The sequence below is a fragment of the Harpia harpyja genome, chromosome 5 (assembly GCF_026419915.1).
Source record: "Harpia harpyja isolate bHarHar1 chromosome 5, bHarHar1 primary haplotype, whole genome shotgun sequence".
In the NCBI taxonomy this organism is placed as follows: domain Eukaryota; kingdom Metazoa; phylum Chordata; class Aves; order Accipitriformes; family Accipitridae; genus Harpia; species Harpia harpyja.
Window position 1 is genome coordinate 6,811,070 of NC_068944.1, and position 16,109 is coordinate 6,827,178.

Below are 16,109 nucleotides of genomic sequence, written 5' to 3' on the forward strand. Positions count from 1 at the left end.
GCGCTCTTTCTCCCTCTCTCTTTCTCCCTCTCTCTTTTTGTTGGCTGCACTCTATTTAATGTCAAAACGGTAAAGCATCTGTCCTGAAGTGCTGAAATATTCATGGAGGATCAGCGATTTCTCCATCCTGGCAGAGGAGCCGGAAAGCTAAAACGTTTCTTTAAAAGATCCAATTTTCCATGGGAATCAATTGCTCCGCGCAAGGCGGAGGCGACGTCGACACCGAACCCGGCCCTTTGGGGCCGACCCCCGCTTTTTGGGGCCGACCCCCGTCCGTCTGCAGCTCTTGGGGGGGGGGGGGGATGGAGGGATCAATGCTCCCCCCCCAACACGTCCCGGCCCGGGGGGGGCTGCCGGTAAAGAGCAGACAAGCATCCCTCTCCGCTGAGTCTCTTTCCCCCCCTCCTCCTCCTCTCCCAGGGCAGCCTGTTGACAGTCCTTGGAATTACCGGGACCGGGCTGGGGGGGGGGGGGGGGGGGGGGGGGGCGAAGCGGAATTTTGAAACCTAAAAGTTGTTTTTTTCGCAATGTAAAACGCCACCACTTGTGTTACCTCTGAAACAGACAATTTATTGGAGTGAACATAGCTTTTAACATATTCTCTTTTTTGTCAAGATAAATTTGTGCAGTAGGTGTAAACTCAGTAGAAGTGCTGTTTGTGAATTATATGCTAACAAGGAAATCAGGAGGAAAAACTCTCGAAAAGTCTTTATAACTAATGTCGGCATGCCTTAAATTAAATCTGACTTAAAATTTCCCGTTTGTAAACTTTCGGATGTAAACTTTTTAAGTAGGTCTACGCTATAGGACGTGCTTTTTGGACATGGAATTAAATAACTTTCACGACATTGATCCCTTAAAGTCGCAGCCAGGAGAAATTCTTCAGAACAGCAATGAGCAAAGTCTGTCCGTTGAACTGAGCGAACTGAACTTTAAATCCTCGTTTCTGTTGGGGTTTTGTTTGGTGTTTGTTTTTTTTTTTTTTTTTTTTAGAAAAAAGGAAAAAGTTTTAAACTCTCGCAAGTCTCTCTTTTCAGTGTAGCTGACTTCACCACGCGTTTAGAAAGTCCTTCGCCCCTCGGGCGGGCCCGTTAGGAACAAAACATTTTGCTTCCTGATTTGGGAAACGCCAGAAACTCTTTGTTCGAGTCATGGTGGGCCAGGTTGGAGAGCTGCCCCTTGAGCACGTTGGCACCGTTCCCCACCGCCCGTCCCAAGGCGCCCGTTTCCAGCACGGCTCCTTTGGTGGTAGCCCAGGAAACTGTCGTGTTGCTCAGGGCTTGGTTCAAAGTACTGTGCCTGAACAGGGGGTCGTGAAACACCCCGTCCACCCAGTTCCTGAGGTTGGTGACCGGCGAATCCTGGTGCCTATCGATGACACCCACCGGGGCGGAGACGGCGGCGGCGGCGGCTGCGGCTGCGGCGGGGGGAGCCGACCCCCCCCCCTGCCGTTTCAGCATGCAGGAGGGATACTCGGCCTGGTTGAGGGAGGTGGCCGTGTGCGCCAGGGACCAAATCCTGGGTTTCGCCTCCAGCAGCTGCTGCCCCGGCTGGAAGCACATTTTGGACTCGCAACCGCGCTGCCGGGCTCCCAGCACCTCGGGGCCGCACTCCCCCCCCGCCGCCGTCTTCAAGCAGCTCCGCGCCCGCTCCGCCGCCTCCTCCTCCTCCTCCTCCTCCTCCTCCTCCTCCTCTTCCTCCCCGGCGGCCAGCGGCATCTTGGCGGGGGGCTCGGCGGCCCGCGGCGGGTGCGGGAGCGGGAGCGGGTGCGGGAACGGCCGCCTCAGCTCGCACTCCGAGCTCTCCGACTCGACGGCGTCCAAGTCCTCCAGGTCGCTGAGCTCCAGCTCCTTCTCCTCCTTGCCCGTGGGCTCTGCGGGGTGGGGGCGGGGGAAGGGACAGCAAAAACAAGACAGACGGTCACTGCCCGGGGGCCGCGCTGCCCCGCGGCCGCCCCCACGGGCGAGGCCGGCGGCCGCCCCCACGGGCGAGGCCCGCCCCGGGGGCCGAGCCCCCGCCGCCGCCGAACCGCTAAGTGCCTGTTTTTAGCAGGGTACCCTCGGCTTTGCCGCTCTTCATCGCCTCTTCCCGCGAAGCCTCCTCCTCCTCCTCCTCCTCCTCTTCCTCGTAGGGCCGCTTCTCGTCCGAGCACTTGTTCCGCGGGGGCCAGGTCATCTTGTTCTCCTTCTTGAGCCGCCGGCGGGCGTTGGCGAACCAGGTGGAGACCTGGGTGAGGGTCATCTTGGTGATGATGGCCAGCATGATCTTCTCGCCCTTGGTGGGGTAGGGGTTCTTGCGGTGCTCCTGCAGCCAGGCCTTGAGGGTGCTGGTCGTCTCCCGGGTGGCGTTTTTCCTCCGCGTCCCGCCGTCCATCGTGCCGTACCTGCGGGTACAGGGGAGCGCACCCCCGGTCACACACGGCACCCTCGCCCCCCCCCCCACACCCCCCCCGCGATCCTGCCCGACGTGGGATCCCAGGGCACCGGCTGCTTGCCTGCGGCAGCCCCCCGGAGCGGCCGGGGGTGGGGGGGGGGGGGGGAAAGCTGGGCGAGGACAGCTCGGCTTTAAGAGAGCGCCCTGCCTCGAGAATTCAGGCCGAGGAAGAAAGCAAGGAGGAAGGGTTCAGCTAGCAGCAGCACCGGGAGATGCAAATCCCCGCTGTGCCGTGGCGGCGGCCAGAGGGAAGCAAGCGCCTGCCTTTATTCGCGGTAAAGTCAATGTCAACGTTTCGGGCAGCAGGGAGATCCTAGCAGCTTGCAAACGCGCAGAAATCCCACTGCCCTGCTGTTCGATCAGCCCTTCCCCCCCAAACGGAATACATCTGGGTGACCCCAGGGTGTAACTGTTAATAGAAATATATTTCCTCTTACTCCTTTTATTAGTAATCTCTCCTAGCCTTTTGTTCCTGAAATTGTAGAAACCTAACGCAGATGACACTGGGCTGCGACTGAATATTTAATGCGCATCCTCCAGGAAAGGTCAGCGGCGCCCAACGGGCCTCAGAGCTTGTAAACGGTGTGGAAGTGGGTTTGCGCTGGTTTAAAACTAATAAACATACCAGTGATGCCCAAGCTCCTGAGCCTGATTCCGCGCAGGAAAAGCTAATTACCGCCCTCGTGGAAAGGGACAGCCCCCCACCCCGCCCGTCCGGGGTGGGGGGGGGCAGAGGAGCCCCCGTGTGCCTGCGGGAGTGGGGGGGGGGGACAACGTTTCGGTGGGGAAGGGGAGGTGACATCCCTGGGACCGGGAGGAAGATGCTGGGAGGCGAGAAGGCAGGTCCGCGCCTCGGCCGCGCAGCGGGGCGGGTGGGAAGGGGTGGGGATCGCTGAGTGGGGGGGGGAATTTGGGGGGGGGGGGGGGTCTGTGGGCTTACCTGTCGTACTGGTACTGGCTGAGGGTGTGATCGTAAGGGTAGTAGGCAGCCGCGGGGGCGATGCCCGCATGCGCAGAGCCGCTCCCGTCCTTCGCCTCCAAACTGTTCTGCAAGAGACACCGCGCCGCCGCCCTCAGCCCCCGCCGCGGGGGGAGCCCGGCATCCCGCCCCGGTGTCCCGTGTCCGTGTCCCCCCCCCCCCCACCGCGGGGGGTTCGGGGAGAGTCGGGGGGAGGTCGCGACGGACCTTCCCGGAGGCCCCTGGGCGGCCAGCGAGATCAATAGAGACATTAACTCGCGGTGTTACGGTGCCAGAAAAAAAAAAAAAAAAAAAAGAAAAAAGGAAAAAAAAAAAAAGGAAAGAAAAAAAAAAAGGCTGGCTGGGAAGAGCGCATCATTTTTTGCTAAGCCGGGCTCTGGGCCGCCCCAAACTACCCGCCCGGCCGGCACCTCGTCAGGCGCGACTTTTAATTGCGTTACCGTGAGAACCGCGCCGGACTTGAATATTTAATGACCGCGGGGTTGGACGCGCCGGGCTGCTCGGCTGGAGCGGGGGCCGGGAAGGAGGAGGAGGAGGAAGAAGAGGAGGAAGAAGAGGAGGAAGAGGAAGAAGCTCCCGCCGACCGGCCACCCCCCACCCCGGGGAAAGGGGGGGGGGGGAACGCGGGTCCGGCGGGCGGAGCGGGAGCATCCCCGGCGGCTGCTTACCAAGGAGTAAAAGGCAGGAGCCTCGGTGCCGTAGGTCACGTAGTTTCCATAGCCCTGGGGACCGGCGTAGGGACCACCGTAGACCCCCAGAGCGGCGGCGGAGTTGAGTTCGTGGCGGGCGGTGGCGAGCAGGCGGCTCTCGTACACCGGGCAATAGACGGGGGTCTGCGCGGAGGCGGCCGCCCCCGTCTCGGCCAGCGTCCGGCCGCTGGACTCGCAGCAGGTCGTCAGGGAGTTGGTGCTCATTAGGAACTGGAGGGCAAGAGAGAGGCGCTGAGGGAGGCGGGGGGGGGGGGCGATGGGGAGGGACACACACACAACTTCCCAAACTGTAACCAAGTTTGGCTTTTTTTTTTTTTTTTAAACCAGGTCGCAGATTTGGGGTGTCGCCCCCCTCCCTCCCTTTCCCTATTTTACTTCAATCGGGGTAAAAAAAGCTCTGGAGAAACGCAGAGGTGCAAGTATTTGATCAGTTTAAAAAAAAAAAAAACAACCCAAAACCCCACAACACCGCAAACAAACGCCCCGTGACTGTGGGCGTTTAATCCTCTGTAATACGTTGCTCCAGCCCTTTGCAATTAAAAACTAACTTTTCTGGTGTGTTCTCACAAGACTGGGTTTACACCGGTTTTCTCCTCCTGCAGCACAATGCTTCCCATCTGCGTTTTTAAACCTTTTTTCTAAATCACTCATGCATATTTATTTTGACTGCAGATTTGTAGCAGCCACGCACGCATCTGTTATTAACCTGCTGGTTTAGAATATCCCATTATGTTTCTACGCTCCGGACCTCAGTACTTTCGTGTTTAATCGGTAAACTGTGAATTTAATCGGGAAAGAGAAAAAAAGCGCTGGGGGGGGGGGGGGTAGAAAGGGGGGGGGAGAGCGGGTGGGGGCTGGGGGCTGCCTAGCTCCCCTTCTCACCTCCCTCATCTCTGCAATCCTCCCCCACGCGTCATTATCACCCCCGAACACCCTAAATCCCGCGTCTTCCTTCCCATTTTAAAATATGTGCGGGAGATGATAGAACTTGAGCATCTTGGAAAGATGCGGAGCGAGCGGCCGATTTGCCGCTCCCGCATCCTAGAAAGGATCGCTGCCCTTCTCAGCCCTGGAGGGAAGTAATCAATAAGGACTGAAATTCAATCAATTAACGTTGGTAGGCAAAAAGTCTTACCTGGGGTGCCGAGGAGTAAGGGTAGCCAAACTGAGGATATGACATGGTACAGAGGCTCCCAGTTATCTAGAAACAAGGCGAGACGTCTGATCTGCACGCTATTGCAGCCTGGCTCTGCTCTATTGTACCAATTGATTGGTAACCACAGGTCCCTAGATGCTTATAGGACGAAGCAGAAAACCACATTTAATTTATTTACATGAAATCTTAAACTTTCTTTCTTTAACCTAAGGAAAAAAAAAAAAAGAAGAAAACAACAACAACAAAAAGAGATGCATAGTGATTTTAGCACCTTCCCCTCTACAGCTAGGAAACAGAAAAAAAATGTTACGTGTGGGCTCCGAGGCTGGCAAACGTGACGGCAGAAATACATACTTTGCACCCACGGAAAAATCGGGGGGGGCGAAGAAAAGTGATACAAATACAGCAGTTCAGAAGCACGTTGTTTTAAAAGAGCCGAGCCTCTGACGTCACGCAAAACCTATTCAACTTAACCTGCCTGTAAGTTTAACTTTTCTTTTCGGGAACCTTTCCCCCGGCGTGGAAAAGAGACACCCCAGCATCCCTCGCAGCCTGCCTGAGAGGAGCGAAAGTTTGGAAAGCTCTCCGGCAGCGGCTACGCCTGCTTCCAACATCTCTGTGCTCTTCTGCGGGGAAGGGGAGGAAATGAATGGTTTTAATCTGAAGGATCAATGTTGTATCAGCTAAGATTTCCCCCCCACCACCACCCTCCTTCGTCACTGAAGGGCTGGTAAGCACTTTTAATTAGAAATTAATTAATGAGCAGCTGCTTCTTCCCACCCCACAGTAATAATTAGTCTCAATTACAAACAAGACGTATGAAGGGACACACGACTGAGTCTTCATTTAAGATTTAATCAACAGTTAAAATTAGCGCTAACGCTGACAATAAAGCACATGACATGCAATCCTGCTTTTCTTTTCGGCTTTTATTCCAGACGTGTGATTACAGGTAGAAAACCCTACAAGCGTATGCCGGGGGAATGAGTGAAAGGACGTGACTTTTCACGTTAAAAACCACTTGGATCCCATCGCAAACCTCCGCTGGAAAAGCCAGCCTTTGGCGGGGCGGAGGGCCGTATCCAGCCTGCCCGTGCTCCGAGGGGGTAAAAGCGGGGTTGGGGGGGGGGGGGCAATTAGGGAGAGGAGGGGGTGTGCAACTCCCAAAGTGCTGTTTCTCACCCAAAGAGCAAACACCTTTTTGGCGGTGGGGCTATCGACGGGACCCCCCCGAGTGACGGAGGGCTTGGGGAAGAGTCTGGTCTCCATCCCACCTCTGCTATCAGCCTCCCTCTCCTCTGGGGGGGGGGGGGGAGATCACCCCCCCCAAGCAGCATCCCCCCCAAACAGCATCCCTCCTCTGCTTCACTGTCGGAGGCAGCGGTCGTCGGGGGGGGGGAGATGCTGGGGCTGCCGGCATCTCCCTCCCCCGACGACCAGCTACCGTCGGGGCAGGGCGGGTGGAGGAAGCGGAGGAGTCAGCTCCGAGGCTGAAGCTCGGCTGCTGGTGCAGTTGAAGGCTGCACCCGTGGTGTGCAGACTTGCTCAGAGAGATTCCTGGGTTCAGACATGTGAATAGCCCCAGGGTCACACTCTAATTAATGATGATGTTCTCTTCTTCTCCCCAGCTGGAAGACTGCCTCCCAGAAACGAATCTGCCCACACTGACAGCTCGATTGAGGGTGATTGATGACTATCTGGAGACCACAGTACACATAATATAATATCTGCTGCGTAATTGCTTTAATTTACAGATGAAAATACTAGTTCTCGGATTGAGTTAGACTACGACGAGCGGCGTTTTATGGCGTTTTAGAGTGTTTGCAAATAAGAGATACCAGATACGGTACATGCAAATTATCCTGACAGCTCAGTATCTGTAGCCGGGAGAAACGTATAAAGAAAGGGAATCAAATGACATTAATAATCGGGTTTGAATTCTGTATTGATTTTTGGTGGGGAAGAAAGTGCTTTTTCTTTCCCCACCTGAAATGCTAATACCCTCTTCTTTCTGGGAATATTAATAACTTAGCCATTGGGTTCCTTTTACAGAAACGCTCCTCTATTCCTCCTGCTCCCCCGGTGCTGCCAGGATATAATGATACTTTTAGCTACTATTTACGAGCAGCTTCCTTCTCCGCGACGTGCTGACGGGCTATCGCATTGTTTGGGAAGAAAAGCCACCCGGTGTTTACACAATGGTCTGCACGCAGCGTTTGGTGCTGCTCCCTCTGCCTCCTGCGCTGGTTGCGCTGGGGGATGTTTATTTAAGCCCTGGAGTATAACTCAACGGCGCTAGGGAAGAAAACAGTTGCACTTATCTCAAGAGCGGCTCGCTGTAAAGCACTATAATTAGCTGGGAGAGCTAGAGAACCGCCCGGAGAAGTCCTCCCAGTTTTCCAGGCTAGAGTTTGGGAGATGTCCTGGTGTTGTGGTTGGGTCTTGTTGGGGTTTGGGGTTTTTTTTTTTTTTTTCTTCTTTCCCTCTTTTGATAATACTGCAGATGTCAACTCCGCAGTGGCCCACAGAACACTACAGGTTTTGATATTTAGATGAGTCTATTAAACTTTAAAATACAAGGTGAAATTCAATATTTATAGTCCTTGTCTATTTATATATCACAGTTGTCTTTCACTGCACCATGCAAATACTCCGGTGCCCATTTTCGCGCTGAACTTTCCTGTATTAATCATGATAATTATTTGACATTTTTCTTTGCAGCTTGCCTGCTCTACTACTTTACCCCCGGTCAGCTTTGTGCCAGTTCCAATCTGTATTCCCTAGAAAGCAGTCATTAGAGGGGGGAAAAAAAAAAACACAACCCCAAACCAAAACAAACCCAAACAAACAACCCCCAAGCCCCAAAACAACAACAAAAAACTTAATAACCTTAAACGCTAAAAGCTGACATTACACCTTCCTCCAGCGTTCATGTCTGGTTTCACTTACAATCTACAAATAATGGCCCTTTGTTGATAAGAAACTCAACGCAATTATATTTCATCTTGAATTTTTGGTGCCAGCGCACAACCATGCAATAAGCCCCACAATGATTTAAAACAACCTTTGTGGTTCTTGCACATAAACAACGTAACACTGTTCAAATCCAAGCAAAGACGCTTACTGCTGTGGGCTATATCCTTAAGCATTTGGAAAATGCAAGTCTTTGCCGTGCAATAAAAATTGATCCTTGTCAAAGCCCCTTTCCTGTGCAAAGCAGTTAACAGCTTTCGAGACAGAGAAACGCACACCGCTTTCTCCAAAGTTGGAGCCAGTAAACCCATCGCGACCAAGAGGAAAGGCTGGAGAGTTCCTTCCCCTCCTGTAAGAGCCAGCCTGCACCCCCAGACGAGCAGGAATCTTAGAGCCAGAGCCCAACCACGTCTGTCTCCGAGGGTTATGGGTTTCTTCTCCGAGAACCTGGAGCCAACGTTCATACAAGTTTTATCATAAAAGCATGAAACGAGAAGGAAACGCTGTGATGCTGGAACAGGCCACAGCAGGTAAAACAGAGAACCTCTTCAGGACTAACGCTTTGATGGACGTCTTCAGGGACATGATCTAGAGGCAGTTAATGCAGCTACACTTTTACTATCTGCATTTTCATCGCCTCCTCTTTTGGAGGGGTTACTGCCACTCCTGGAAATATTTCAGCGACGGAATTTGCTTATGGGCTAAACAGACTTTAGCGAGCTCTTTCGGTCGACTTTGCTTTGTTTTCACGTTACAGATTTAAAGCAACCTTGACACCGCCTGACAAACGCTGTGAAGCTCTACACGTTGCCCATTTGGGATCTGACATGGAACCGAGGGCAGCCTACAACATTTTCAAGTAGATTAGCTCCCATAAACTCGCTATCGACAGTAAATACGATTGTTTTTCCTGAGCCAATCTGAGGTGTAATTGCATCTCCTGCACTCTGAATCGAGGCACAGCGAGCCGATGCTGCCGACCTGCACGAACCTATGCAATGGCTTGCCATCGGTAGAGCTGCGATGACAAACATAACAGTTGCATAAGAAGGCGCCGCTAATTAATTTACTCAGATTACAACCGCACGCAAAATCAGTTGTTCAAAGCTGTCCATTTCAATGCTTTCATTTTGTAAGTCTTCAATCCTCTTGGCAAACAGTCTAGATTAAAGCAGAAAGGCCTCACATGCTCGTTCTGTTCTTTGGATTTATTAACTTTTCACACTTAAGAACTAGAGCCAACACACGCGCTCTCACACCCACCCACCCACCCACCCGCACGCAAAACTTTTCCGCAAGAGAAGCAAACGCTGCGACCCGGGCAGCTGCTGTGTGCCTAGATGGACCCTACAGCATATCCACATTGCCTTGCCCGGTGCAGAGCATCGCAACTACGCTTTTACGAGCAAAGCAAAGGTTGGGTAAGGTTTCCCTTTGCAGCTCCTGTACCCCCAGTGCCGCAGACCGGTGGGCATTCGGACGCCACCGCCTTTGAGCTCTCTGGCAGCGGCCAGCGTGAGCATACTTCCCTGCGAAGATAAAAACTTTCCTACTCGCAAGGTCGAATTCTTAAAGTTTGCCTTAAAATCCGGAAAGTTTGACTCGATGCCTTACCTTAGCGCTCGCTGAATACCATATCCACACCCCCTTCCCAAGAAATAACACATATGTTAAAATACATTTGCCCTCTGTCCTAGGTAAAGATTGCACAAAGCCAAATGATTCATCACAGAGAGTTTCTCTTCCCTCCAGCAGTTCGTTTTCAGCTGCCTTGCTGCTAAAGCAGGCTCCGAAGGAGGGGGGGGGGGGGGATAAACCCCATCGCCCCCCCCCCCCCCCGCGCTTCCGTAGGGAGAGACAGACACACACGCACAAGCATCACCACCAAAACAAGCAGAAAAAATTTTTTTTTTTTTTTTTTTTTTCTTTTACCTGCGATCACGCCAGGCTTCGGCTAAAACCTCGGAGCGACGGCTGTGCCATGGCAGGGTTTCTCTCCTCTCTCCTGCGCCGGCTGACTTTGCAGGGAGCTGCGGAGAACTACCGCAGCCATGTCTCAGCGTGCGGCACCTGAGCGCGGAGCCCTCGGGTCCCCAGGCACCACGGCCACTTCCCTAACCCCCTGTACCAGAGTGACGTTCCAGTGAATAGCTCCACCGATCACACTCTTGCCTACCGATTTCACGCTTCCCAACGCCACCCTCCGCTCCGGCTGTCCAACTTTTCCCGGTTTAAAACCGAAGCAGCCGGCACCGCTCCCTCCCGCGGGTTATAAACGCCGGCTGGGGCGTGGGGGACACCATAATTAATAGCAGGTTAGTAAAATTAGTGCTGCCGCTCCGACGGTTGGCCTCCTCGCCGGCAATAATTGCATCGATTCGGGAAGGACGCGAGCGTCCTCCATTTAACCTAATGATCTGCGGGTTGCGCGCGCTGTTAAGGCAGCCGTAGCGCTGATTAACTGCGCGCGCCTCCAAACTCTCATTTATCTCCGCGAGTCGCGACAGAAAGGCGCTTAAACTTACAGGCAACTCTCCCTGCCTCTCTCGCCGTCTTTGTTTCCCCTCCCGTTTGAGGAGGTGGGCTGGGACGCCAGCTCTAAACCCTACGTTCACCAGACGGCCACCTCTACCTGTCCGCCCATCGGGTTCAGCTCTATTCCACAGCTATCCCCCGGAGTCGGGAAAAGCGGAGCTGCCGGGGGGCTGCCTGGCCCAGCGACCCCCGACAGCGGGGAGGGGGTGAGGGGGGGCGGCGCGGCGGCTCCCGCCACCCGGGACCCGTTTCTCGCAGCCCCCCCCCCCCCCCCCCTCCGCTGCCCCGCCGCCCCGGGGCCGTCGCCTCCCGCCCTGAGCGCAGCCCCGGGGGGCTTCCTCGGGTTGGGGGGGGGGGGGGGGCAGCAACGCTGTCTCCCTCTTATCCTCTCCGTCCGTCGGTCCGTCTGTCCCGGCCGGTATCAGCCGTAGGCTGCCGCTGCCTCCTGCGGAGAAGTTACCCGGGCCCGAGGTTGGGCGAGCTGGCAGCGACCCCCCCGGCTTTAAATGTGTTTGGGGGTGTGCAGCCCCCCGCCCCCCCTTCACCACCACCCCTCTGTCACCCCCGGGCCCCCCAAGACCGGCTGCAGGGTCCTGGCCGCTGCCCCCGGGCCGCGCAGCCCCGCGGGGGGGCCGGTCGCCTGCGAAGTTTTACGGCGCGGTCGGTACTTTCTTTCCTTAATTGTTTGTTCGGCAGGAAAAGGGACAAATCGGGATTGACAGAAGCGGGGAGGAGGGATCAATATCATTCCTGTTTAAAGGCGTGAGCCTGGGCAGACGTCTCAATAAGACAGAGGAGGAGAAAAAGAGAATATTATGCCCTACCTAATTAAGCGAAGACAAAGAGGTGTGGGGAGAAAGGTTCGGGAGAGGTGGGGTGGCAATGGGAATTTTTAATCCGGTGTCTTCCCACCGTAACCACCAAGGCTGAACAGTAACGTTAATAGGGAACATCTGTACATCGACAGATTTATTCTTGCCGGAGCTCTTTCATGCCTGTGTCATTTGCATGGACCCGTGCTCGTAATGTTCGACACACGCTGCACCTTGTAGTGCAATGACAGGGTAAATCTGATGAATGTTGAGGCTGGGAAATCCTCTTCTCTTTCCCCTTTCTCCCTCCTCGGATTGCCCTTGCAGCTTCCAAGGCGGGGAAACCACCCGGAGAAAGACAACGTGAGCCTTCTCCCCATCTGCACTTGTAAACAGAAAGCCAATCATGCAGCGAGCCTTTGCATTTTAAAGCAGAGTAACAAACCCACAGCGACGTGGATGCCTGGGGCTGCCCGCCCGGGGCTGGCCTGCTTGCCGGGAGGACGGAGGGACATGTGGCCTGGGACAAGGGCACCGCTCCGCTTCCCAACCACCCCACGGGACACTTAACGTCTTCCCCAAATCACCCGGCAGCGCAGGAGCCGTGGGCGCTGACCCCCGACCTGGCCCTGCGGACCGGGGATGCTTTCCCTTCCTCCTTTCCTCCCTTCCTCCTTCCCTCCCTTCCTCCCTTCCTTCTTTCCTTCCTTCCTTCCTTCCTCCCTTCTTCCCTTCCTCGCTCCCTTCTTTCCTTCCTCCTTTCCTGCCCCGGGCTCCTGCCCCAGGCTGCCTCCCAGCCAGGCAGCCCCCGCGGGAAGCAGGGCCCGGGCTCCTGGGGGCAGCCGCCGGCCCGGGGGGGGGGGGACACGACAGACGGACGGATGGACGGACACCCCTCCGGTTCTCCCTGAGGACCCCGTCCAGCCACCCGCCAGCCCGAGGCCGTGTTTCATCACACGGTGGGGTGACACCATCCTCCCCCCGGAGGTGACAAATGTGCTTTGGGCGACCGGGACCCCGTAGCACAACCCTCCACCCCGGCCTGGGTGCGCGGGGAGCTGCCACCCCTGCCTTTCCCGGTGGCAGAGTGGCCGTAGTGAGGTGCTGGGGGGCTGCTGGGTGCAGCTGCCGTCCCTCCCCTTGAAATTTGCTACTATGGTCAAGGGCAGGAGGCATCGTTCAAAAAAAATCATTTTTTTGTAGGTACAGCCACCACCAGTAACAGTACATTAATGCGTATCTTTTGTAACGTAACAACCTCGGTTCCGCGAGATCAACATTTTTTTATTATTATTATTCCAGTGATGGTTAAAGGAAGCGGGCAGACTCCCGAGTCCGTCTTTTCCAATTTGCTCGTGTCGACCCGCGCACCTTGGAAATTGCCACCTTGACCTACGCACCAGAAAGCTCGGTGGCTTTCTGACAAAGACTGGCCTAGCCAGGCAGGAGGACGATCGAGCTGAGCGGAGCTGAAATCCCAGTGGACATGCATGCAGGTCAACCATAGTGACGTGAGGGGGACAAACCGCTGAGGGAAGGAACGCCGGTCACCAATAAATCTGGGAAGGTGCTTGCAACCAGAGCGAGAGCTTTTGGGAAGCGCTCCCCAAAAGTCATGGGCCAGAGCCCACGGCTGGGAGGGCATTTGTAGATTCTGCTTGATGTTGTTACGGATTGTCTTTCTCCCCCTCTTTTTTTAAAAGACCAATAATGCTAAGGTTTCAACCACTTTTAATGTTTAACTGTTAAAAGGTGTTCTTTTCACTGTAGGAATGGCGTTGGTCCTGCCTAGCCTGGCATTCTTTGGCATTCTTTCCCATTTCTGTAGCTAGATCAACACCCTCTCTGCTGTGAAAAGGCCATCATTAAATGATACCAAGTGGTTAAAAAACCTTAATTTTCCATGTCATTAGACAGACAGCACTGGTGATAGCACCACATATTTCCGTTCAGAAAGCCAGTATCATTTAATTGCCAGTGTCAATTCCTGCAGCACCTTGGCTGTTTTTTGGAGACCTACTTTCTAAGAGATCAGATGGGAGAAAACACTAGCTTGATCTCTTACTGTTTTGGCCTTTAGTTTTCTGTAGAGGTTACTAAATCACACCTAGTCAAGGAATAATATACTAATGCTTGTCTCATAACTCACGCACACTACGGAGGTCCTAGAAACACATTAGCTTAATCATGAAACCTCTGAGATAATTTACGTAACTGGAATAATTTCACAGGAAAGCCAATATAATTCAGAATGTAGTAAATACATGGATAGAAACCAGATTTTCACTGAAACTATTTTTGTCCTCCTCTGGTTCGGGTGCCAAGTTTTATGCTAGCCTCAGAGCAGCAAGGTTTATCTTAATGTGCAGGGATCCATACAGGCACATTTCTTTTCCTTTTCTCACATTAAATTCATTATGTGATGTTCAAAAGACTGATACACATTAGAAAACCTTTAGGCATTTCAGTGTAAAAGGGACGGTTTATTAAAAGGATAGGTTATTACTTTGAACAATGACTTCAGTGTGTACATTTAAATGTGAAATGTTTATCTGGTACTGACCTGCATCGGTCAGAATCTGTACAACTATACTTTTATTCATAAACGCATGCCTACGCTAATAAAACACATTTATTTTCAGATTCTGTGTGGTCATTTGGGGGTCTTCGGCAGCCCACAAAGGTATAGGCTCACCATTATTTTTTCAATAATTTCCTAAGGAAGCGTTACCGTAATTCCTTTTGTGAGCCCGTGCTTTTGAGAAGACACTTACTCTGTGGCAGAACAAAATGTTGATGCGGTTAGAGAAATAGCTAAGGCTGTCTTCGTGTACTCAATACAGGCATGGGTGGAGGGAATTCTTTTTTTCGCAGGAAAAGAGCATCATTTTAAATGCTTAAAAGCTTAGCCATTTCAACCCTGCTTGAAGACCCTGAAAAGGCAGAAGATACCGAGTGGGTCAGCAGCACCAAGTTCTCCCTCCTGCACCGCAGCTCTGCCTGAGCGGGGAGGGCGGCCGGAGCCCGCACACCTTGCCCAGGTGAGCGATGCTACGGAGGCGGAGGGCCAGGGAAGCGGGGCAGGAATAAACTCCTTCCTCCATGTTCTACAAGTAAAGAGAAGTGGACCACGGGTCTAATCCCATCGATCTTCCCGCGAGCGAGTAGTTCCGCAAAATGCTACTCGGGAGTCGTCCCTCCTTGCGCGGAAGGGATTGCGGAGGAGAACCGCGTGTGCCTCAGAAAACAAAGATGCAATTAAAGCGGCGTTTGTAGTTTTCACTTAGGGTTATCTTCCAATGCAGGATGAGCCATCGTTTTTTTCCTGCTAATTATTTTCATTAGCTGTTTTAACTCTTCCTGAGAGCTCTTAATAATTGCTTCAGAGCAGAATGTGTAAAACCGAAAATTATTTATGGCACTGATTAGAACTACAGAATACTAATACGGGTAGTCAGGAATAATTTACCATAGCAGGAAAAGCATTATTTAATTGTTTAATATAGAAGTTTAATTGTGCTTGCATATAATTATCATGTAAATATCACTGTGATCACTTTAAGAGGTTATTTCTAAGTGTGCCAAAATTCTGAAGCAATCTGAAAAGAATTAATTTTTTTCTTGCCTCCCTTCACAAGTCTCTCAAGTGCACTATATGTTTTAACTTAAACCAAAATATAGCCAAAGGCAGACGGGAGTTCCAACAGTGACCAGTGTAATACTCACTGCTTTTAATTACTGTAACAATAAATCACACAGGAATGTCCTCCAGGAACTAAATGATTTTCTAAAAACATTTGAGAATTTTTTTGAAATTCAATTAATTGAAGGCACCAGATAAAAGGTACACATTCTTAATGGCTATAAAATAACCCTAAGGGATGTAACTGAGCTCCAAGCTTAACTTCAAAGTGTGACAGAAATACTTACTGTATTACTTTAAAAGTATTCAGATCAATGAATCAGTTAAAATTACTTATACGTTTACCAACCTTTTCATTTTCTTTCTGAATATGATAGAAAGAATTGCTCTCATTTCCCAGGATACAAAAAGCAGTCGAGACCTGTAAAAGAAATTGTAATTAAAGCCAGCCTTCAGTCAAAATTGGTATTATGAATTTTTGGTTGACACAAGATAAAGGGGCCAGCGAAACATAAAAGTGGCTTGATAAAACGTACATTTAGACATTTTATACTGAAATTTAACTGGTTTGTGGAGATGTTTCAGGTGCTGGGATTAAATACGTCCTTGTTAAAGCCAGTAAGCATTTTTCTGTTGAATTCAATCGAACTAGAACGTCACCCTGCAACCTGTATCGTGTTCAAGAGTGTACCGGACCAGCTATCTGATTGTGGCCCACATCGGTTTTCTTTTTTTTTTTTTTTTTTCCTCCTCTCTTTGGGCTAATCGTGCTAACTTGAACACCCACGTGGCTTTGCAAGGTGCTGAACATCTCAAACAGTCACAGCGTGCCTTCAGCTTTTGTGGGTAGCAGTCTGAGGTAGTATGC

General features: G+C 52.4%; 1 protein-coding gene across 4 annotated transcripts; it reads right to left on the bottom strand.

Moving 5' to 3' along the window:
* Positions 1 to 550: 550 nt before the first annotated feature.
* On the bottom strand, positions 551 to 10,920 carry IRX4 (iroquois homeobox 4). Of its 4 annotated transcripts, none has more exons than XM_052788589.1 (6): positions 10,184 to 10,920; positions 5,258 to 5,323; positions 4,081 to 4,332; positions 3,374 to 3,480; positions 2,058 to 2,383; positions 551 to 1,873 (listed from the first exon to the last, which is right to left on the bottom strand). In XM_052788589.1, exons 2-6 carry the CDS (start codon positions 5,300 to 5,302, stop codon positions 1,092 to 1,094), a joined length of 1,512 nt encoding a protein of 503 aa, XP_052644549.1. In that variant the 5' UTR covers positions 5,303 to 5,323; positions 10,184 to 10,920; the 3' UTR covers positions 551 to 1,091. The 4 variants fall into 4 exon arrangements, with proteins under 4 accessions (XP_052644549.1, XP_052644546.1, XP_052644548.1 ...); XM_052788586.1 differs by having other exon boundaries at positions 5,258 to 5,416; XM_052788588.1 differs by having other exon boundaries at positions 5,258 to 5,484.
* Between the last annotated feature and the right edge of the window lie 5,189 nt (positions 10,921 to 16,109).